A 24,289-nucleotide genomic window follows, 5' to 3' on the forward strand; every position below is an offset into this window, starting at 1 on the left:
GCTCACACTCAATGGTAATATTCATTTATTTATTTCAACACATAAATATTGGTACAAAGGAGCATTGAATACATATGCGTCAAACAAGTCACTTGATTTGTGTGTGGGCTGTGATACTGCCCAGGTGCCCAGGCCGAAGCAGGTAAGATTTGATTACATTCATTAATTAATTTGTGTTCTGTCACACACAGAGAGATCGATCCTATGGGGTGGGGATAAAATCAGTCAGCTAACCCTAAACTAAACGACTTACTTAAACTGCAAATAAAGTTGCCCGGGTGCCCAGATCGAATCAGGTGGTTTCCTTAAATGACAACGCCCGGAGCCTTTGACCTAAAGGTCTGATCCACTAGGCAGTCGAGCAACATTAAGAGACGCAGTCCTGATAGCCGGTGACAAACAATTGACCCATACGCCATTTGTGCCCTCAGGATCATGGAGCACATGTGCACTATTGGTTTGGATTCAGGGTTGTCCAACTACCCTAGGTGAGTCCCTACATCCACCGACCCGGTTAAGGAGTAAAACATTCGCTTTTTATCCTCCCAATTTCCTAAACAACACTCCCGCCACGAGAAGGCAGGGAGTAGGATTTCCCTGGCAGCGGCTGTATACGCGTGGTCATATGAAAGCACTTAGAGAGGGAGAGCTAACCCTCCCCATCGTCGGTCGTACTAGAGCACCTGAGGCCAATGGTAATACTAAGTTAGTAACTCTGACGTTTGGGAACGTGTGTATTGAGTGCAGTGATGATAATTCAATGAGTGTCGTTATCTTAAAAATTGGTCACTTTTGGAGAATGATAGCCTTGAGCATTATTTGCCTATGCTGGGGCCAGATGGAAAAGGCAGAAAGGTAGTCAGTCTGTAACATACCACATGCTATGAAAGATAGCTATATAAACCTGGTATCAATCGGTTCTTCACAACTTCACGGTCGGAATCTCCCAAAAATTACATAACAATGGCTTGAGACGTTATGAGACATGGCACAGAATATAAGTAAATGGTGACCCTCCTAGGATTTTATATCGAATCTTTCATAAAAGTGAGATAATTCGTTTATGATTAAAGAAATTTTTTTCGATTGGTTCTTTTTAACCGATTTGTACCTTAGGTTAATTACTACTTGTAACATTTGTGTATAACAATTATGTTACTCAAAAACGAAGAATATTTGAGCGAATAATTATTTTCAATAACTTCATCATCAGGCTCTACAGTTATAAGTCCATAATTATAATATTTTACAAAGGCCAAAAGTAAGGCATGTTTTAATGAGTTTGACAATGTTATGTGTTAAAAATGGTGAACGTTTGCATCTGTTACGATATATATATATACTTCAAAAAGAAAAAATTGTAATATTTACAAATTAGAAAGGTCATTCAATAAAGGTCAGTAAATTGTTCAGTCACAATAAGATAATATAATAGTACTATTGCAAAATTGAAAATAATTTTGTCAACTGAGATAATAATAATAATATTGTTGTGTGAATATAATATGTAATAAGGGGGGTGTTATCAAGGTAATTACGGTCAACAAATTGGGAATGATGGATATGAAGATTAAGATATAGATAATGACAAATAATGATAATAAGGAAAATAAATAAAAGTGAAGGAAGGAAGGAAGGGGTAAGAGGTTTATAATATTCAGTCTAGGTATGTGGTGATCCAGTCGTAGGCCAGGGTAAACATAGAGGCTGGATATATTTTTTCTGGATGCATAAATTAGGTCTTCTGGAGTTGATCCAGATGGCTTCGGCTGTGTAAAGCAGTCGTAATCTAGCTCCTTGAGGTAGATATTTTGGAACTTGATATAAAACAGAGAAAGCTTCCTCTATTTTAATATGATGTTCACTATCTACCAAGTGAGAAAGGATGGTGCTATTAATCGATTTGGTGACTCCTTTTCCCAACCATGCCGGTACATGTTCACGAACACGCAAGGATAAAGCCCTCTGAGTACGGCCTATGTAACTAGCTCCACAGGAGCAGTTGAATTGGTATACACACATGGAGGAGCCCATCTTCGGTAACTTATCCTTGATTAGTTGTGTGAGTACTGGTTTAGTCGAGAAAGTTATGTGTAACTTGGCGGCATGAAACGTCCTCTCGACAGATCTTTTGAGTCGACGTGTTAGAATATCACCCGCTATGTCGCCTTTAAAGTCAAGTTTCAGATATAAGGTCTTTTTACTGACCGTGTCGCAATGTCTTCTCTTTTTAATACTTTGTACGAGGTATTTTTTGACGAAATTATCCGGATAGCCATTATTACGTAATGTGTTCTTTAGTATAACTATTTCTTCCTCCACACTGTCTTCAGAACATAATACCTTGATTCTGTGGTTGAGACACTTAACCAAATTTATTTTATATTGCAGAGGTGTGAAGCTTTGGAAATGGGTATACTGACCCGTCCATGTACACTTTCTAAACATATTTCGCTTTATGTTACTTATGAGTAACTGGTTTTTATTGCAGTCTCATTTATTTCATTGATTGCTCATAAACTGTTTCCTTATTGGTTGAAATATTTTTAGTCGTCCAGCCAAATTAAATTGCTAAATTTTGTACTTGTCTATACTAAGTATTGACTGATGTTGCTAACTGAATGAAAGTTTTTAACCCAAACTACTCATTATTTACTACCGAGTCATTCATTCATTTATACAAACCTAGGCATATATGGATATATATTACCGAAAGCCCCAGACAAAATCCTGACCTCTGGTGCAATATTTGAAAGATGACCCTAGTCTTGTTCATTTGTTTGTTGATTATATTGCCCTATCCTTCTATTTCTCTTTACAATATTATCGAATTGTAGGTGTGAGACATTCTTTTTGATGCCTTACTGTGTGCATTAAATAGATAAACTGTAAATTAGTTTTGTAAACTACCGAAGCAGTTCTCTAACCGCATTTATTCACTAGTAGCTAAATCCAAATTGGTTTGACAGGAAAAAAGATGAACAGCTTTCATGTATTTTATTAGGGTACATGTGGTTGTACTATAATTATATGAGCAGATTTGTATGATATGTAGTCTGAGTATCGATTAATCTATTAATACTGACAGTAGGACCGATGATCTATTTACCAATCGACACATCAATCAATGAACAGCTAACAAAACTTTAACGCTTACTGGGCTTCGAGTTCTGTCTAGCCCAATGTCTAATCAGAAAACGAAGATAGAAAGTAAATTAATTCTCTATTGTATTCAATCCAATCATGACTCAAAACTCATAATAATATTACATGAAATACCTGACCACAAGGCAACACAATTAAGAAATCGCACTATATACATAGCTTATTCATATATGACTTGAACAGTGGTAATATAGAAATAATCAATTGATGTTAAATTTAAAAAGATAAGACGTGACAACAATATCTAGGTCAAACGAAAGTTCAAAAATATGAATAATAATCCTTCGTATCATAGCTCCAAAAGTTGTAATTTCATACTATTCGCTCCGTTGTATCTGGACAACAGGTTTATTTACTCGGTTTTGAGAAACACGGTTTGTGCAAGGACTAATGATAGAACTGGCCAACCTAAAAACGTTGGTGGAGTGAGACTAGGGAATTCGGTACTATAAAATGCTATAATGTTACCTAAAATTATATCGAAAATTGGATTGATGCGTTATTCCTGTCAATTTTCATCAGACATTTGACATTGAAATTCAAAATCCCAATGTTTAAATGTAGTTTAAGCATCATTCAATATTTATGTTATAACTTTTGACCGCCGATTAGAGAGCAGTGAATAACCGATCGAACCAAGGACGCACAAAACACGTGCGAGCAGCCTAGAGTCCTGATTAGTCCTGCTTCCTATCAAGCCTAGCCAGTTAAGTCCAGAACACCAATCCGAGCCTCTGCGATATGAATCATTATATTTCAAACATACTGAGTCTATATACCAATCAAACAGACCACAACGTACCAATAAAATATAAGACAACATTTGTACAAGAATTAGCCAGATGTGGTTGTGAATGAGGGAGGTAGTAATTAATATACTGGGTATAACTCAAGAACGGTAAAACGTATAATAATAGTTTATCGGTCAAGATAAAGCTTATAATAAAGGGAATATGAATATGCATAGTTTACTTACTTAATAATTATAAAATAGAAATATACGTTTAGTACTGGTCCATAAATGGATCTTATAAGTTATTATTCATTATTCTTGTCGGGACATAACAATTTATCATTAAACTAATTTAATGCAAGACGATTATACTGATAACGTTGTAATTATTTTTAGAAAAGATGCATGTTTGTGTATTTTAAAATACGTTGCCAAAGTTTTAAAACTTTTGCCCTCATGAACACAACGCCGATGAGTTACTTTTATCCGTCTATTTTTACTCATAAATAGCTATCCTGTATATTCAATTGCTTGATTTCGGCTTCGCGCGCGAACATTTAACCTCTGGACCAATGAGCCGGCATCCGACGATGTTAATGTCTAGCTTCAAGCAATACATGATATTGTGCGACCATCCACCATTGTCTTCAGTGAGTAACTGTCTTATAACACATGGTTAATGAGTCACATACAAGGACGAAATGGCTGTCTAGTCCTTCAAGGTTTTGCACGGTGACCTAGCTTTAAATCGACTCATGAATTCAACCATAAAATTAATACGATCTCCATAAACCGCCCATTCTGGTATATGTATTCATATTCATTTCCAGTATTTACATTTGACTCACTGACTAGTTCATATAATTAATGGAATATTTGGTCCACTCAATTTCAAAGAATATATTATTAAGTTAAATGCAATTTATCACTTAAATACACACATTTAAGATTGATTTCACAACATACACCTATTGAGCAAAAACAGCCAGAAATTATAATTCACAAAAGTTGTAAATATTTGATTGAATAATAAACAATATTCATCACCAGACTGATATCTCACCTGGTCAAAAATGACTGAACTCCACTGAATCCGTGTGAAACGACTAGGTTTTAAGCGTAAAGCAGTATAACTAATCAAACAAATATTTACAGAACCTCGAGCTACACTGTCACGAAGGCGATGCCCAGTACCACATCGTTCACTTCTGCGACCAAGACCCAAACATACAACACGAAAACCAGGGCACCACATTTGTAAACGCCTCCGCCAAGCCGGCAGGCATAAACATGGAGTTACGATTAAATGAGGACCCCACACACCCGTGACTGTATTATTACAAATTTCACCAGACGATTCTGAAAGTAAATAATGTCGAGGATCAACGACTGAAAGTTGTCCGAGATGTGCAGCCACAGCTAACTCAGCATCACCAGACAAATGACTATTAGTTAATAAGAGCACTGGAACACATCGTGCAAAAGCATGTCGCATCCAGGTGACAGCCGCACCTGAAAGAACAAAGCAGATGAAAATAAATTTTCAAATGATCCTAAAAATAAGTTGGAAACCTGGTTACTACAATGAAATTGTACAATTCATAAACAGGGAACTAAATTGGATATCCCAATAAAGAATAGGTTTATTTGACAAAGGCATGAAATGGTCTATCAATAAGTTGTTATAAAAGAAGTTAAGAGCAATGAGAGTCTAAATGCTTCTTAATAAAAACATTTTTCAAACACAAAAGCTGAACAAGTAAAGAAGATTAATTCAAATGTATGGTAAATAATAATTTTGTTACAGCTGCTTTTCATCAGATTATTTTCATATTATTAACGGAAGAGCGAGTAGTAAAACTACCCTACTCTCAAACCAGCTAGTGTTACATAAAATTCTACTTAATAATGTTGAAAAAGCTTTTAATCAAACTCACCAAGACTAGGAGTTGGAAGACAAGGGATTCGAAGCGTTGGACTATAGGGAAGAGTACAGACTTCGGGAATAAGACGAGATGAACCAGTACTTGCCATTGATACTAATTTTAGGGGGAGTAATTCTAGTGCTGCTGCATGTAGGTCTGCCAATCGACTAGGTGTAGAAGGCGGGGGGGAAGAATACCAGGGTGCAAGAACTGTACGGGAATTCATATGAAATGAACTTTTCGATGACGGTAAGTTGTCACACTCACTGTGGTTATGATCTGTCAAAGATGAAACTCCAGAAGATTTAGAGCTAACCGAATCAAGTTGCATGAGATCCCCATCACCATTATCCAAGCATAAAGTATTATTTGTGGCAGATAAAGAATTACCATCATTCCCATCTGTTTTGTTACCAATTTTGGATGATCCATTCATATGATGATTACTTTGTGAATCAAGTTGATTATACACAGTAGAACATTTTTGCTCATCAATTTTGGAAAGGAAATCTATGTAACCACTAGGAAGTATTTGATGTAAAGGCATGTCCGCTTCATTCTGAAGAAGTGATATTTCTTTCTGAACATGCTAATGATAAAATATAAAAGTCATAATGTCTTCATAACTAACAATACAAACATGAATTAGTTTTCATGTAAACAACGTAAACTATTTTCTGATTTTTGCAATGTACTCGTTAAAGTTGTTGCATAAAACAAACTGTAGCGTCCATTGCATCGTGAAATGAACGAACAGTTAATATTTCCCTCGTATGTACCAAATAAAACTATTCTTGTTTTTTGATACATATCAAGTTGTCTGTGGCTTTAAAACCCTATGATTCTTCAGAAACTCATGTCTACATCCTTAAGCAATGCAGCTAAGATGTTAAATCTCAAGTGAATCGAGAAGCACTAACCCCACGCCAAAAAATTGGATCACATACATGAGCTGACCATGAGAGAAATTTGATAAGTGCTTTTTTTTAAGAATTAATACCCAGACAAATCGTTAAATGCTTGAATGTTATATTCAGTTAAGAAATTCAGATAGAAAGCTTTTACAACTGTATCCTGGCGATAGTCACTGGTGAATGTTGGACGACAAGACAAGGAAACTATTAATAACTATGTAACAATCCAATACGATACCAAACATTTGTAGTTTCAATAATGTACGAAGATAGTTGCAAAAATTATTACTGTTAGTCTGTCTGAGCAAAAGTTGATATCTAGAAATTTAATCGGTTAGTTATATTGTAGTAAACGGGAATTCACATACGGTAAATCAATTTTCGTTCAACGTGAAATTACAAAGGGCCTTCGTAAGACGTGAAAACTATACATTAAATATGTCATTTGTACACATTCATTCATTTGTCATGTACGTACTTCATGATTCTTCTGATCTTGTTGATATTACAATTACTCTTTTGCCGCTCCCCATTCTCTTTAATTCAATCTTCTGCTGGCAGGCGTCCTACTTCCAATCGATGATACATCAGTCAGTCAGTTACAACTTAGGGCCAGGCACATACATGCATCGGTCCAGGTTGCAATACCTCATTAGCACAACAACATGAACACCGGACTCATAGAAGTACTTAATTCAGTGGTGGTAATATATAAAAGAAAGATTGCGTATACGGATTGAGTACAGGAAGAAAGAATTAGTTCGTAGAAAGAAAGATATAAAGCAATTTCAATCTCATGGTTTAAGAGAAGACAGAGTGTATACACCTACGCCATTGTGATCGATTCTGAGCCATGTCATCCACAGTCTCCAGACATTGGTTACGAAAGTCACGCGGACACCAACCAAGTAGTCTGCATCTATCAACATGGCTAAGACTTGAAGTTTGTGACTTCAAGCACTGATGCCACATTTTGGTTTGGTCACCCCTAACTTTCTTACAACCATTCCCAAAACTAGTCAGCATTGCGCGTCGTGGTAATCGGTGTTCAGGCATACGTAACACGTGGCCCAACCATCTCAGTCGATGAAGATTCACAACCTCATCAACTCATTTACCATCATTCTCTAATGCCTTGCGTCTAATCTCACTATTACATACCCGATGATCCCAGCAGACGCCAGCAATATTTCTAAGGCATCTGTAGTCAAATACTAGTAGCTTACGAGTATCTTCTACTCTCAATGACCACGTTTCGCATCCGTAAAGTAGAACAGAACGAACTGCCGCGCAGTATACTCGTCCCTTAATTGATAGACGGATATCTCACCTTCGCCATAGGTGACGTAAGTCGGTAATAGCCAAATGAGCTCTCTGAATCCGTGCTGAGATTTCGTCACAATCTATTTACAATAATTTCATATAATCATACTCCCAGAGTGTCAGGCACAAAACTGTGGCTACCTGATGTGGCATCTGTCGCGCAAAACACAATGATGCCTTAAGGGACAAATGATCGTGATACATCCAAAGATATCCTGATTTAACCCTTCTTAGGTTGTTCCTAACCTACTGCTATTCCAACCAAGATTAAGCATCAAAATGAGTGGTCAGACATACTAATTGAATAAAAAGATAAAAGTACTTTGTTGCTGAAGTCGAGTTTGTACGGAGAGTTCCACACATTATGTGATAAGAAGGTTGGTAGTTGCCCGCGATTTTAGCTGTTTAAACTACTTACTGTTTTTTTATGGAGATTTAGAAGTATTCGCATACACTGAACCTTGAAAATAGAGGAAATTAAAAAAGAAATAATTCTAGACCTGATTATTTCTACCTTTAGAAGACTATAAACCTATCACAAACTAAAGTTAGCTTACATGAGAAACCATATCGAAGGAGCAACAATCACGTTCACAGTTTGAAATATCCGAATCTGAAGAACGATATCCAGACCTAGATGTGACTCTATTTTTGATGCACCATCCTTGATCGATATAGGGTTCAAGAAAGCGATTCAATGGAACTTCCATGTCAGATATTAAACCTTGCACCTCATTACTTTCAACACTTTGGTCGCAGGACTCTGGTGAATTTGAATTTACCCTAGCTTCTGAAGTAATGTCATGAGTCTCTTCAGAAGCATCTTCCCAATGTCCACAGTCGGAAGTGTATGAATGCTCGCTTTGACTCTTTCGTCTTCTGTCTGATCCATGATGTTTGCTAACTTGATTGCAAGCTCTGGTACACGAAGTCAAGTTGATTTCTGGAGATAAAGGATCGCTAGGTGAATAAACAGCGACTCCAAAACCACTCATATCACTATCATCCACAAAACTGGCTGCCAGACTACTGCTAGTTGACCGGCTACAACTATGTGGTCCAGTAGAGCTTTCATCTTCTATATCTGGCTTCCAATCTTTATCATCAATATCTCCATCGCCGCCAATATATTGCATGATTCTTTCATCATCCAGATTATGTGACGTATCTGAAGATTCGTGGAAACCTGCATCTTCTAGGTCAAAATTTACAGAAGCTAACCAGCTTGGACCCATATCAGAGAAGTGAGCTATAGAATGTTGGTTCACTTTATAGGCATAATCCCAACGTCTCTGTGAAGTTTTTAAACTTACAAGATCCAAGTCCTGAAGCGAAATAAAAAGTGAGTTAATCACTAGAAAATAATTCAGCCATCAGGTTTATGTACATCTTCGGTATACCTTTTAATGACAAGCATCCTCACAAAACTTCTTGGTTTACTGAACTCAATGCTACTCTCGAGTCAAGAAATGTGACTATTGTCGGACGTCGGTAAGTACGTCTACATTATAAGACCTAACGGAAAACGAATATTTAATCAACAACCACATCCAGGTATGAAACCAGCCTTTTTTTCGAGTTTGACTTACGAGCATCAGACAAGTGTTGGACGGTTTGAGAGGCTAACAAGTTAGATACTACATTAGTCAAGATTTCACTGTGATTATCACAAGAGTTTTTGTCCTTTCTCATAGACTTCTTATAAACTTTGTATAATACTGTTATGCATGTTAAACTTACAATATTACAATTAGGACAAATAAGCAAAAAAAACGAACAAATGTAACATAGTGACGTAACACAAAATATGTAAAAGTCCGTAAATCTGAAGAATAAACAATTATCGGTCGTCTTGAAAACAAAATACCCAAAGTTTTGGTTATCGTTTTTTGTCTAGAAACCTTTTAATAATTAAAACGCTTATTTCTGATATTCATTTTGATCCTGTAAAATTACTGGTGCATGATATTTGTCATTTAATGTGAGCCTAGAACATGGATGAGAAGTCAGATACGTAAGCCCATCACGGCGTCCACATAGACCATCAACTACACTAAGTAACTTCTAATGCGACTACGTACAAAACTGGATAGGATAATTTATGATGAAATGAATGAGCTGACGACTGGACGTCTCTTTGTGCTGATGGATGTAAAACAAGAGTTGACTTACTTGGCCTACATTGCCCCACCAATCCTTGATCATCTTTGCCACACGAGCAGCATTTCCCATTCTTAGCTGCTCTTCAAAACACAAAAGCTGTCGATTCCATTCATGGCGCGTAATAAGGTAAAGTTGCGCGGCTCGAGCCAGCTAAATTAAAAAAGAGACAAACGTAATCACTAAGAAAAGCGAGCGAAAAAACGATTAAACTCGTCATTTTTTCAACAAGGAATTTATTAAAAAACATCCCTTTGAATAAAAGCGCAGAAAATATATTTCAGTGGAAAGTGTGATTGAAAGGTTTCTAATCAAACTGTTGTATGCATAAATGCTAAAACAGCCAACCAAGAAAATACGTTATACTCAGTTACAAAGGACGAGTGTTCTAATACGTCTAAATATCGTACGGTGAAAAGTGTATTGCACTTTTTTCACAACCGAAGTTCAAATTGCCAAATACTTTTTAGTCCGTAAGTAATCAAACAGCGTTTACGTGAAAATAACATGTGACCTAGCTTATATAATGATAGGTAGGGAAGCAGGTAATGTTCAGGAGAGACTGTACGCAAGTGGCTAGAGAGAATTGTATTATGTCACAATAATCATGAACACAAAGAAATCAATCTGGATTTTAGTTTATTCAGTTATCGTGGATAGCTTCTCTACAAAGACCGAAACTTATATTCCAGTGACAAAAGAGCCATGTGTCAAAAAAACATCCGGTAGAAATATATGGACTGGGAAACAGTATAAATCTTCCAACATGGGGACGACTTTTTATTCTGGTGGTCATAAGAACGCTAAGAACTTGTAATTACACAAATGCATAAGTATTACTAGTTGATCTGTGTACTAAAAAATATAGTTTATGATCTCAAAAATATAATCTCGGCTTGGATCACTTGATAGCTATCATTTTACTGAGATGTAGTGAACATGTATTATGTTGAACTATTTAATTAGACGATATTCTGAAAGGCAATTAAAACATGAAAACATTATCAGTGATCCCCTAATCGATTAAAAACACGATAAGTTGTACGCAATTTATTCATACTGACAATTATGTCGACAACGCTCATCAGATCTATAGGTAATCGATAACAATTATTGAGACAAACGACAAAAAAATACTAATACGGATGGATTCATATCAATCAAGCGTTTGCACAAGAAATATGAAGTGTAAACTACTTACCTTACTTGCCGTATATTTCTTCCACTTTGTTTCTTCATGAAAATCAACTGACAACCAAATCGCCTCATTTAGGAGATGCGTGTAGTGAAGTCTTCCACATTTCGGCTCCATAACTTTTGGTAAACGATCAGACGACCACAGGCCCTTTTTATGGAGTCTTGATACTTGTTGCAAAACAGAAGCCTCTCGTTTAGCATCTAGTACGATTTCCTGGCAGGAAGGAACAGCTTCATTCTTAGGTGGTAATTTACATTCCTCAGAAACCTGAGCATCTTGCACAATTTTATTTTCTCTCGGATGTGGAATAAAAATGGAGTGAGTACCGGGTGTAAAATCCGCAACACGTGCAAAATTACAGGAGGTAAGTTGTTGTCCATTTGTAAGTCCGGCAATTTTATCCGCCATATAACTCGTACATATATCATCCAGCAAATCCAGTTCCTGATTAACGACCCCGAGATCCTGACTATAAGAGCATAAACTAAGTATCTGTCCAAGCTCCTCCAGCGAGAAAAGCTCAGCGTTTTGATCTGAACACATCTTTCTAGGGGGAAACACTCCACACGTATCATTACATTCCATACTTTCTAAAGACATATTATGGGGAGAAATGCATCATTATGAGTGTGTTTTGTTATTGTTCATTACAAAATATAAGATGCGAGTTAGGATTCCCAATCAGAAGAATTCACTACATGCTTTTTAGGACAAATCGCTGAATTCAAGAAAGCCGCCAGGCTAAAGTTAGTCAAATTGATTTCAAAAAACCATGTCATTGTGTTGAGTTTATGGCTAAATAACGTTTATTTCAAAATTTGTCAGTGTCGCATATCTGATAACAACCTCATTCAACACTCAATACATATCCAATGTCATAGTGGCATTTTTATGAACCAGATGCTTGTTTAGCTTGTCGTAAATATGTAATCTGATCTAGAAGCTCGTTTCTTTTAACCAGAGTTAAATTTTCGTACAAGTCAAATTCTTCTATCAAGTATCCCAGATTAGTGGTTAGTTTGAGATCGTTGTCGAGTCGGATCTAGCAATGATTTGAGAGGCTTCGTGGTTCTCATATCAAACAAGGTCCTCAAAGGCTTCAGTTATGGCACAATAAGAAGCCTTATGGTGTTTTTCCAAAGGACAACATTTTCTAAACTCAAAGGCAGAAGAAAATGTAAATCTCAATGTGACCACAGATTTTGGATCTCATTACCGGTCATCTTGAACTCCTTCAAGTGACACTTGTTGTCTGTCATTTTGGTAGGATATGTTCCAAAAAAACTTATTCCGAAATTTAACTTGTCAGTACCGAGCAGTTCGATAGTTAATTAGACCGTAGCAGGGGAAACTAGATTTAGATTCTTGATCAGTTGTGTGGTGAACATTGATTTCCTTCCATGAATCTCGATCCGTTTGAATTGTGAAATTTGTCGTACGCAAACCATTTAAACTAGGACCTTCTTTCATAGTTTCAGGTTGTCTGACCGCATAATTAAAGAAACTGCTTTATCCTTTAAAAAAACTATATCTACCTAGTTGGTGAGTGAAGTGCGCTAAATAAGTGTCGAATATTGTTTTCACGTGAAGTCGTTATCGCTAATAAATTTCTATTTAAACTGAATTTGAAAAGTTCCTATATTGTAAATTTAGAACAACACATATAAGCGAACAATATTGTTTTCAGTTAGATACTCATCAGGCTTTACTCAAATATACAGTAATATTTATATGCATATACAAAATTATTAAACCAATCAAGGTAGTTTATGAGTCAATGATAACGATGGAAAATGTTACATAATAAGTGAAAAGTACAAATTGATAGTGTAATGACAGGTGTACTAGTTTTTGATAAGAATAATAAATGCTTAAATCAATGTTACATAATCGGAAATAGGTCAATGATCAGAAAAATATACAGTGGGATAAAATTTGTAAAAATTATAAGATGACGTAATAAGAAGTGTTCAGATAATTAGACCGTGAGGCCTACATTTGAGAGAGAGAAAAGCTTAGGAGGGTGTGGAGAAAAATAAACGAGTAAAGAGTATGGAAAATAATAATAAATAAATTCATTTAATAAGGCCAAGGGAGAGATAAGGGTGTTACAAATTTCTCACGAAGACACAGACTTGGATTGCTGGCTGAAATTCCTATAGCTTCTCCTATGTATAAGAGACGAGGTAGAACACCATAAGGGAAACTAGTAGGAATACGATACATAACTTGAAATGACTTGTTTTTGTCCACTACATGACCGCTATCGATCAAGTTTGATGAAACCGAGCTGCGTATTGTCTTGATATTACTTTTTCCAAACCACGAAGGGAGGTGTTCACTAACTCTTTGGTCCAGTTGCCTGGTAGTGTGCCCAATATAGCTTTCTCCAAAGGAGCAGCTGAATTCGTCGATACACATAGATGTGGTATAACCAGGTAACTTATCCTTTGGTTGGGGAATCATCATAGTTCGGGTCGAATACGATAGACAGAGGTTGGCTGCATTAAACGTTCTCTTCACTGCTCTAGTCAGTCTATCACGTAATACATCACCACCTATATCTCCAGTGAATTGCAGCTTCAAGAAAACAGGTTTATTACTAGCCGTTGATGTCACTTATCTGTTAAACGTAAGTGTTTCTTTAGGAAACCCTGTGGACAACCAATTTCAATCAACATATTATGAATGAGCTCTCATTTCTTATCAATTGTATCGACTGAGCATACCTCAGTAGCTCTTTTTGCCAGACATTTGACTAAGTTTCTCTTATAATGAAGAGGTACAAAGCTTGAGAAATGTGTGTATTGGCTTGATGAAGGGATCTAGGATTCGAACTAGCCACTCTGAAGTTTTTTGATAAGGCGAATTATACATATCTTAAACTGGGCGAAGAGGAAGACCTGTCTTGTGAACTTTCGGTAAACCATATAGTCGCAGTGTGTTCGACCCAGTGGGTTTAAGTGAATCATGTGTGTTTGGAAAAAGTACTACTTTATTTTTTTAATTTATTAAGTGAGTCAGCAATTTTTCTGCCTTCATATTTATGTTTTTCATGTCGTTGGGTTTATGAAATTTAGTCGTGTCACTCGAAATCGAGTTCATTTCATCAGTGTAATCGGCTTAATTCATTAGAACTAGCCTTCTTCCTTTGTCCGGCTTGCTTATGATGAGAGAGTTGTCTTTCCCAAGCATATGTAAATCATCTCGGTGCTGTTTAGTGAGTGGAGTTTTCACAGTACATTTACTATTTTTTCATTGTTGGCAGATGTCCACCAACGTGGTCTTGAACCTCGTGAGTTCATCGGGAGAAGTAGGCACCAAATCTGTTGTTTGTGTAAATGGATTTTCAAACTTCACATCTGTAACCAGTTGATTTATTTTATTTCTTTAGTCTCAAAATCTAGGACCGAGCGACAAAGCCTCTAATTGCACTATGTCCAACATAACATCAGAAAAGTTATGAATTTACGTCTCAGTATCAATAGGAACTTTTCTTTCAGGTTTATGAGATTCCAATTACTGAATTAGTTTTGCCTCTAATTTTTCTGATCTACTTTTCACTACCATGTTAATATAATCCATAAATTTTGGTTTTGTTTCCAGTGGTAATTATTGTGTAATCTTATAATTTTTACAAATTTTATCCCACTGTATATTTTTCTGATCATTGACCTATTTCCGATTATGTAACATTGATTTAAGCATTTATTATTCTTATCAAAAACTAGTACACCTGTCATTACACTATCAATTTGTACTTTTCACTTATTATGTAACATTTTCCATCGTTATCATTGACTCATAAACTACCTTGATTGGTTTAATAATTTTGTATATGCATATAAATATTACTGTATATTTGAGTAAAGCCTGATGAGTATCTAACTGAAAACAATATTGTTCGCTTATATATGTAGTTCAAGATTGAATTTGTCTGACTGCTTTATGTTTGGAATATGCCGATATTAGGCTTACTCCAAATAACTAGTTGTGTCCTAGATATTAAAGGTTATGGTGTATAGCTAGGTCTGGTATATCCGTGTCGTAGCATGGGCCGGTTTGGACGGTTTCGAACTTGCGTTTATCTGTTACTGCACACCTGAAGTAATGGATCATCACTGGTGCTGAAAACGAATACTTGGTAGCTCAATGTTGGTGAGCAGTATTGCTTGAGTGTATCTGTTGAGCGACGGCAGCTAACCAAACAACTATAGAAATCCCATTTGAATGAAGAACTATTCGAAATAACAATAGCGAATCACCCAATTTAGTCGAGGATTCGTATCTTCTTACTCTTTGTTTCTTGCAGCGAAGCTTTCAAGAATTTCTTTCTTTGTAATTTTACGTGTTGTTGGTGTTAAGTCTTTGCGACAGTGTGTGGAGACCAGTGCTTGATGCATTAACCAGGCGTGTTGGCCAGAAGCCTTCAGTTGAGGATACAAAAGAGATCTTACCTCCTATTTCTTATGGACGTCTCAGACGAAAAATGAAGGAAATACATGGCCACAAGCTCTTGTCAATTATATTTGATAAAAACTGTGCGCCAATGAGAAATTGAAATTCAAGAGTATGAAAATCAAAAACCAACAATCACGAACCACTGCCTAAAACTACGTGACAAGCCTTAGGAGATTATTTGATTTTTGTGGTAACTCATCACAAAGATATTGAATACTGGATAAACGCGCTCTGTAATTTTGACTTGGACTCGTTGATGAGTGGTTTTATACTCAATGCTGTCACGTAGACATGTATCGCCAAGCGGAATAACGGTTATGTTTACGTTCATGTAGTCATTTAATCTGTCATGCTATTACGCATTTTATATTGAAAAGCTAGATTATGCTGTGAATTTCTCTATGGCTTTACTTTTCATTTGCCAAGTCCGAATGCGTTACGTCGGACATGCATCGCATGCTGGAATGATATCGTAAATCATAATGAGTTTAATCACATCGTTGTTTTTTTAAATAGACCTTCAAGGAATAATGTTACTGGAGAAAGATTTACAGTGCTGCAAACTGTTGTTTTCAGTCTCAAAACAATATCGCTTTTACTTTGTTAGGTCAGTCGTTTTTTGTGTTTATAGGCTTAATTATCTACATTTGACTACTTCAGTAACATGTCTGTGCAAATGAAACAATAATTATGACACCTGCTTAATTTGATATTCTTAGTTATCGTATAATCAATTTATTTCAAGTGTACTGATGCAACAAGTATTTGTAGTTTGACACCACTTTAACCAGTAACACCTGTAACTGAACCGTGCCCACCTGGTGAAATCAAAAGTCAGAAGCGAAAAGGTTCGAAGATACATCTCATAAGTTGTCAATATATCCGGATGTAATTGATCTGAAGCGTCTAGCAGTTGCAGGAGAAGTCGAGAGCGGCGTTCACGATCGTAATCTGGTGCGGATGCGTGACCGAGAGCCTTCAGCTAAGTGAGTCAATTAAAACTAATGCAGTCAGCATCAAGTGTCTAAGACTCACAGGGCTACTGATTTTAAGGATTCATTTACCGCCACACTACTACTAAGTATATTGCTTGAAGCATGTAATAAAGGAGGTCAGTTTATTAAGTAGAACTGCTCACTCGTTATCGTTGGCATACCTAATCGTCGCAACCAGAATACGATCAGTGTAAAATTGTATATGCATTACAGCGTATATAGCTACAGGAAGGTGAAGTTGTGAGCTTGGAATTTGTGCAGAACAGGAGAAATCACAAGGATGTTATACTGATGTGTCATATTTATCATACCCCCGCTAGCCCTAACATATCTCTAATTCATTTCGTTAATAAGTTACACGTAAGATAGTAGTCACATGGATCCATTGTAATAACTTAACAGACTGCAGCGATTCCCATATCAGCTTACTATTATTGAGTGTACTGATTTAAATCAATCTGCTTGAAAACAGGAAGAAAAGTGTCTTTGACGCTGTTGTTGTCATGTAGTATAGGATAGAGTTCATTTTGAAAAAAAACCTGATGGGTATGTTTGCTGTTTATTTGTAAACTGTACTTCTAACTCCGACTGTATTTCAAGATCACTGTCATTAAATAATTTTTTCAGCGTTAACATCGATAACAGGATAAATAAGTGTCTGTGTTTTTACTTTTCTGAAAATCAACAGTATAGAGTCCTGGATGAGGAGTGTTCTGCGTCTTAATTGAATACATCTGGCTGAGGAAGAACATCAAAAATCTTTTTGATAACTGGGAATTTTAGTTTACTAGGCACTAACTCTACTTGTATATCTTTCCGTAAAATCAAACGCAGTTGCATTGAAATACTTAAATGGGAGCAAAATAATAAATTCTGTACAATACGGTACTAACGCATACTACACTTTGCACAAGTTGTAGTAGATGACACGATCTTATACTGATATCAATGAACTCGGGGTAAATAGCAGTTATCCATGCTTTTTACTTAAAAACATGTAATTTGTTCATTTACCTGTGACATATTTCTTGACTAAAGCCATTCCTGTTTCTTCATTTAGAATGAAATAGGAGTGAGCCTTCACAGGCCTTAAAACCGTTTCGTCGTTCGAACTATGATAAGATGAAACTTTACAGAAGACTCAACTAACAGCAGCCTCTCCAGAGCTTATTAAAAGCATGTTGAACGTGCGCTTTAGTCTCATAACCACTTCCAATATCTATGAGTTACTTCTTTGATCCTTTCGTTTAAAAAATTATCAAAGACTACAGATCAACATTACAATGCGAGTTTCAGATTGAAATTTGTTGCAAAATTTTGTCTGACATCACATCGTTAGTGAATCTTCCTGAATAAATTTGTAAATTGAATGCTAGTTTGTTTTATAAAATTACCCGTAGTAAGAAATTTGTGAAACACGTGCCTCTCTTCACCTAGTTCACACGTAATAAATTTAAGTGATACAGTACACATATTCGTTATTTTCCTGGAAAACATACGGACTCATGACTTCTTACGACCTATTCTAGCCACCATGATGTGTCACGGCAGTTGATGGGTGGACGCGCGCTATAAATATCCCGACCGTCTCTGTGTCTAATCTCATAGTTGCTTGCTCAAATGCCCTATGATAATCAAGCAATGCCCCTACCCAGATTAACAGAATATTAGTAACTGAAGAGTAACCTGTATGGTACCGCACGTCAGTCTGCGCACTCAGATTTTCAGTCCTATTAAACATTCCATGACCTCCCTGATCTCCATCAAAGAGAACAAGTCTGTATTTACTGAATGCAACAATTTTATTTTTCAAAAGTAAGACATAACAGTTAAAAATTGGAGTAAAATGACACTATACAGCAGATGCACCTGGAGCGGCTTGTCTTCATCGTTTACCTGAAATACAGAATACGGATATCAGTTTAACGGGTACATATAGAAAAACGAATATCTATTTTAAAGGAACATGTAGACTTACTGTTTGAGAGAGTCATACTGATACTATGAATGTTATCGAAACCGAGTTCCCTAGGGCGTACGAAGCACTCAAACTGGAAGACAACTGTCCAAAAGTAATTCGACCAGGGAAGAGGAAATTTGCAGTTACTATTCATCAAAAGGGTGTTTGTGGATCACCTTAGACGAAGGTATTATGTACTTGTTGAAATCATACCACAAAAGCAACATGACTTCGCAACCGGTAAACTTTGATCTATGAAAAAGTGAGCATAATGGCAGCTAATTAAGATTTCACTCTCTGACAATGACCCTCCAGCTTTCGTTTTATGGCCAAAACAGCAAACATACACTGCATACTGGTAGCGGATTTTCGGGTTTTCAATGGTGGGCTTAATTTTACACTCAACGTAATGAGTCCAAGCCACCTATTACTACTATATGGTATACTTTTTATAAAAACCCTCTGAAATCTGTCGATAACATCCCTGACTTGGCCCATGGTTGTCAGGCCCCTGGGTTTTCGAAAATATTACTGACATCCATTACTACTAGACGTTCAGTATTTGACTCGTTGATGGTATAAGGGCCTTTATATTACTGGATAAAATAACAAACAGGAGACCGACTTCTTTGATTGCTCCCGATAGAATCATAAACGACAGTTAGGAAATAACATGCGGACAGTTAGAGCCTGGGCCCAGGCGGCAGCAACACTCATTTCGGCTAAAAAACTAACAAAATACAAAATATCACTCAAAGCGAAAAGAAATCACATTTTATATAAGACAAGAAATGTATTGACTTGAGTAGCGGCGACAAAAACCGAGAAAGAAAAGCTGATTCAATTAAAATTTGCACCGACACTTAAAGTATTACATTAAGTACGGAATTTCAGTCCACTGAAAGATTAAATTATGCAGCTACACAAAAAGAGCAAAAAACACAGAAAGAAGAAGGCCAACCGCTGTCGCTTACAAGATGGCGGATATGAAAATTCACTCTCCGTTCTGATTGGCTGCTAAGCAGCCTGCCACAACTACGAATTCGAGTCGAGTTTAACTGCAGCCCTCGTTGACCTCTCGCCAGTAACCGGAACTATCCACTTTTTAATTCCAAGTTGAAATGTTTCAACGCTTCCAAGTATAAGAACTGTAGCTTCTGCTTGCTGTTAGACAATCATGACGAAACACTCGACCATATTTGTGCCAATGTTTAGCCACGGGGCGACAGGTTTAGCTGTTTTATCAAGTGCTCCACCTGGTTGCTTCAATAATAGTGTACACAAATTTATTTTTATGTAAACTTAAGATTTACGGACAAGTAACCGGATGCATGTTAAGTTGTTTGGTATGATGGTCGAAAGTAACGCTACAGTTTTTACGTGTTTCTCAGGTTTTATATCCGTATAGTACATATTTACCTATAACTATTATTTACTCTCCTTCGAAACTTTTGGAGAGCTCGCTTTTCCATTGAATTGTCTCATGATTTGCCCTTTAATTCCTTGATTAGTATTCACAGAATAGCGTCGCCACTAACGCTTAGACTATCACAACAAGAACGACTAGCAAAATTAGTGATCGTAATCTAGAGTTTGGCAACAATTCGATAATCCTCGAATCAAGCAAAAGGGTCACAAGAAAGCCCAAGATCGTTATGTCCGGAAGAAAGATAAGTAAATAGTAACCACTATGATCTATTTGTGGACTGTTATTATGTATATTTTTTGTGTAACTGTCAAGTAACCATATTATATGCATATTCATGTTCCTTACACTATAGAATTCTATTTGACCGACTGATTACGATTATACGATTTACTATTCTTAAGTTATTCTTGATTTATTAGTCACAGTATCTCACGCTTACAACCATATTTCGACCTGATTCCGTGTAATTGTTGTTCCCCATTTTATAATACGATGTGGCCTGGTTTGTTTGTATGAAAACCAAGTATGTCTGAAATGCTTGAACCGTATTGAGGTGGCTGATAGCGGTGTTCTGGACTGAATCGGCTGGGTTAAGCAAAAAGCTACTATCTCGGTGGACCAACAAGATTCAGGGTTGAATTTAGGCTACTCGTACTGGTTTATTCGTCAATAGTATGGTCAATAAGTCAGTGTCCTGACTGGCGTTATGTCACGTGATATCTTCCCGGGGCATAAGGACATAACACAGATGGCACCATAAAACATTCTTCCAGTAATTTGTACAATGTTTACCACTTAACCCAAACACCGATGCTGACTCTCTCACTAAGTAACCAGTAGCACACTTCTACACATGTCCATACTTCATGTAAGACTAGCAAGCAACAAAGAAATAGTAGAAAAGGGCGCCATAAACCGACCTGATGAAGGCTAGTAGTGTAAAGAAACGGAATAGAAACTATAATTTTATCTCATGCTCGTCGCTCGTTAAAACTGGTAACTCGCCATCTGAATGTGATTCATGTAGTGGCTGCATCCATTGTCACTGTGATGCAGTAGTGTCTAGACCGTACTGAGGGGTTATGCTTAATCACCTCTATACATGTTTCTGATACGTTTACCAACAGTGTACAGAAATTACGCAGACGGAACTTAAAATACAGAAACATGACCCTGTCGAAAATGACCACTATTATCCCTACTAGTACACTGAATTATTCGAACATAAGCTCAGCCAAACATGCGACTTTATGAGCCAAAATATATGCTCATATATTAACGGAACCACCTGAGTGTTGATAATACTTCAGCATCTGTTAACAGTAAGGAGAAATGAGTGAGCGTTGAGAAGAGATATAACCAAAGAATAGGTACTAAAATACTAAAATTCAGGAACAAAGTAGATAGACAAAGACCCTGATTTCATTTGATGTTCCAGAGGTGGAAAGTAGCTTATTAGAAAGCAGCGCAGCCTTTGATAAAGAACAGTTGGACAAGTACCATAAAATGCTGTTAACCGGTATCACTTCAGCCTAGTTGTGTCGCCTGTGTAAAGGCCATAACGTAGCAAAGAGTAAACCTGTCCACTGAGCGTAACATTGCATTCGGCATACTTCATAGAAGGAGTTTCAATGATGCTTCAAAAAGATCGGCAAACACCGTAGGACCAACTGGCATGGTAGTTTACAGAGCGTCTGAGCTAGTGGGTGGTAGTCGGGATGTAGCTCATGAACACGAAATGCAACAGTAGCGTCGGAAATCATGCAGTATAAGCTTACAGACCACTACAACAATCAACGCATTTAAGCCACCTCATTCTATACACCCCACGACTTTTAAGCCCCACCGTCTTATCTTTGTGAGTTTCAGAAACTTAGCTGAAGCCCTTCAGAATTGGTAAATCTCGAAAAACCATCTCGTTAGCCATATCAGACGTTGTTAAAGTCGACTCAGATCGGCAATGCACCAACAGAAATGCGCAGTCACATACACCGTGGTTTTAATTGACCTTGATCAACAAACTCCTGTGAAAACACGGAGATCGCGATCATGCTAATGAGACAGGCTATTCAGGCAAAAACATGCAGTGCTCAGTTCGCTAAGAATTGACCAGAACACCTTGGACATTAATCTGCTTAAGAACTAGAAGACACAATGTGCTGTTGAGGAGCACCAAGTGCCTCTATGGCAACGTAAGAGTATTAAAGAGTAAACTTGAAGAAATCAGAAACATGTGCTTTCAGTTGAATTTTAAGATTACAGTCCCCACTGAAACATGGCTATAACCCGACATAACGGGCGAAGGGTTGAGCTTTTCAGGCTGGTAGATATCCCCCATTATATCTATGGAAGGAGTCAAGGTAGTGGTCGAATAGGTTTTTCACTTAGCGAAACAGAATAGGTGGACATCAAGGTTCTCTTTTTGAATTTGGATTTCAACATTCAGCATGGAATAATTGGAAATATGATGATGCACAAAATAAGGGAGCAAGGATGTATTTGAGCTATACCGTGATGACATTATTAAGATGTTTTCAGTCAACCCTCAACCAACTAATCGAAATTGCTACAAGCTTTCAAGACATGCCACTTTTCCGATTTTATAGGGTACCTAAAACAGGAGGTGAAGTGACAATATATATTAATATTCAATTCAAATCTGTAACACCATACATTAATGAATTAATCGAGACAACAGATTTATGAGAATGTTGCTTCAGTGTGGACGGGCCGAAATATTTGATTGAAGAAATATGTTGACCCCCACAGGTCCTAACATCCAAAAGGATGTGATAATACAGGTGACTACACCTGGGTTATAATGAAATACTACTTCAATACGACTTCAGCACTCTATCACATGAGCGGCTTGCCACGGCATTAAAAGTTTAGAACACTTTAAATATGTGAGTGACGCTGCAAGATATACGAGGGACCGTAAACCCTCAAACTCAGATTATTTACCGATAAATGACCATATATTTTAAGTACGCCGGACCACCCCAATGAGATCATACTGCCAGAACATCATTAACATGATTCTCAAGAAAACCGTCGAAATATTCCACGTCAAAGTGCAAAGACCCCCTTTGGAATGCTCTCTCAGAGGAAGTGATCACAGCAGCCTCGGTGGATAGCCTTATTTTTTATTGTTTTCACATTTCAACCAACCAACCTTCAACCAGATAATGTGATGGCTGCAGATATCGAGGAACCCTGCTGCTTTGAGACAAATTTACTCATGTACAAGATACACTAACCCAAAAATGACTACCAAACTGACCAGAATTAATTTAGTCGGGTGGCTAGATAACATCTCACTAGACATAACAAATACCGTACTGAAATGACAAGAAGCCAGTGCAAGGAGACACCGAGGAACACTCAACTCCGGTTCGTAATTTTGATAGTCCCCTTAGAGACCAATCAGAATAGAGGCGGTTGATTATTTCAACTATCTACATAGACGATTGTGGATGTCTTGCTTCGTTTAACGTGTTTGCGCTGGTTTTTAAGGTCACCACATGATTTGGTCTTTTAATGTCCCAACATTGTGTGGTTTATTTGATGCTATAAATTTTGGCGCTCATTTTTTCGAAGAAATTTTGTTTTCTAGGATTCTGCCAATACTACTCATTACAGTGCATTCCTTTCAGTATCCTAAAATGTTTTATGTGATAAAATGTTAAATCTGCTTTGATTTGAGTGTTTTCTTGTGGATATCAGACCCCAGAGTGTTAGTTCACCCAAGGTAAATGTTTTTGCCATCTGAGGTTTTCTGAATGCGCATATACTCGTTTCTAAGTGTTTCTTATGGAGAAATATGAGAGGAAACGATTTCAGACTTGTGATTCTCTTTGATATTAGGGATAACTCTCCACCGTCGATTGGTCGAAGTAATACTCATTGTCCAAATGTTTATATTAGTGATATATTCGATAGGTTTATGATATCTATATACATGACAAGCTAAGAACTAGTTGGGGATACTATCGTTCTCTTGCAGAGAGTTAGTTATTTGAAATA

At 36.9% G+C, this 24,289-nt stretch overlaps 1 protein-coding gene across 1 annotated transcript; it reads right to left on the reverse strand.

Annotated features, from left to right (window-relative positions):
• Nucleotides 1–1,529: 1,529 nt before the first annotated feature.
• On the reverse strand, nt 1,530–12,241 carry MS3_00008024 (uncharacterized protein). Its single transcript, XM_051216361.1, has 5 exons — nt 11,422–12,241; nt 10,233–10,373; nt 8,383–9,385; nt 5,836–6,412; nt 1,530–5,410 (listed from the first exon to the last, which is right to left on the reverse strand). Exons 1-3 carry the CDS (start codon nt 12,016–12,018, stop codon nt 8,609–8,611), a joined length of 1,515 nt encoding a protein of 504 aa, XP_051066947.1. The 5' UTR covers nt 12,019–12,241; the 3' UTR covers nt 1,530–5,410; nt 5,836–6,412; nt 8,383–8,608.
• Nucleotides 12,242–24,289: the final 12,048 nt, after the last annotated feature.

Source organism: Schistosoma haematobium, chromosome 4, assembly GCF_000699445.3.
Source record: "Schistosoma haematobium chromosome 4, whole genome shotgun sequence".
Taxonomy (NCBI): domain Eukaryota; kingdom Metazoa; phylum Platyhelminthes; class Trematoda; order Strigeidida; family Schistosomatidae; genus Schistosoma; species Schistosoma haematobium.

What these genes read in the sequence shown, in the direction of transcription:
- MS3_00008024 (XM_051216361.1), bottom strand. Translation starts at nt 12,018, where the DNA reads ATGTCTTTAGAAAGTATGGAATGTAATGATACGTGTGGAGTGTTTCCC. An exon ending in AGAAATATACGGCAAGTAAG is followed by an intron (nt 10,374 to 11,421) that starts GTAAGTAGTTTA and finishes TTTTTAATTTAG; the next exon opens with CTGGCTCGAGCCGCGCAACT. An exon ending in GGTGGGGCAATGTAGGCCAA is followed by an intron (nt 9,386 to 10,232) that starts GTAAGTCAACTC and finishes ATTTCGCTTCAG; the next exon opens with GACTTGGATCTTGTAAGTTT.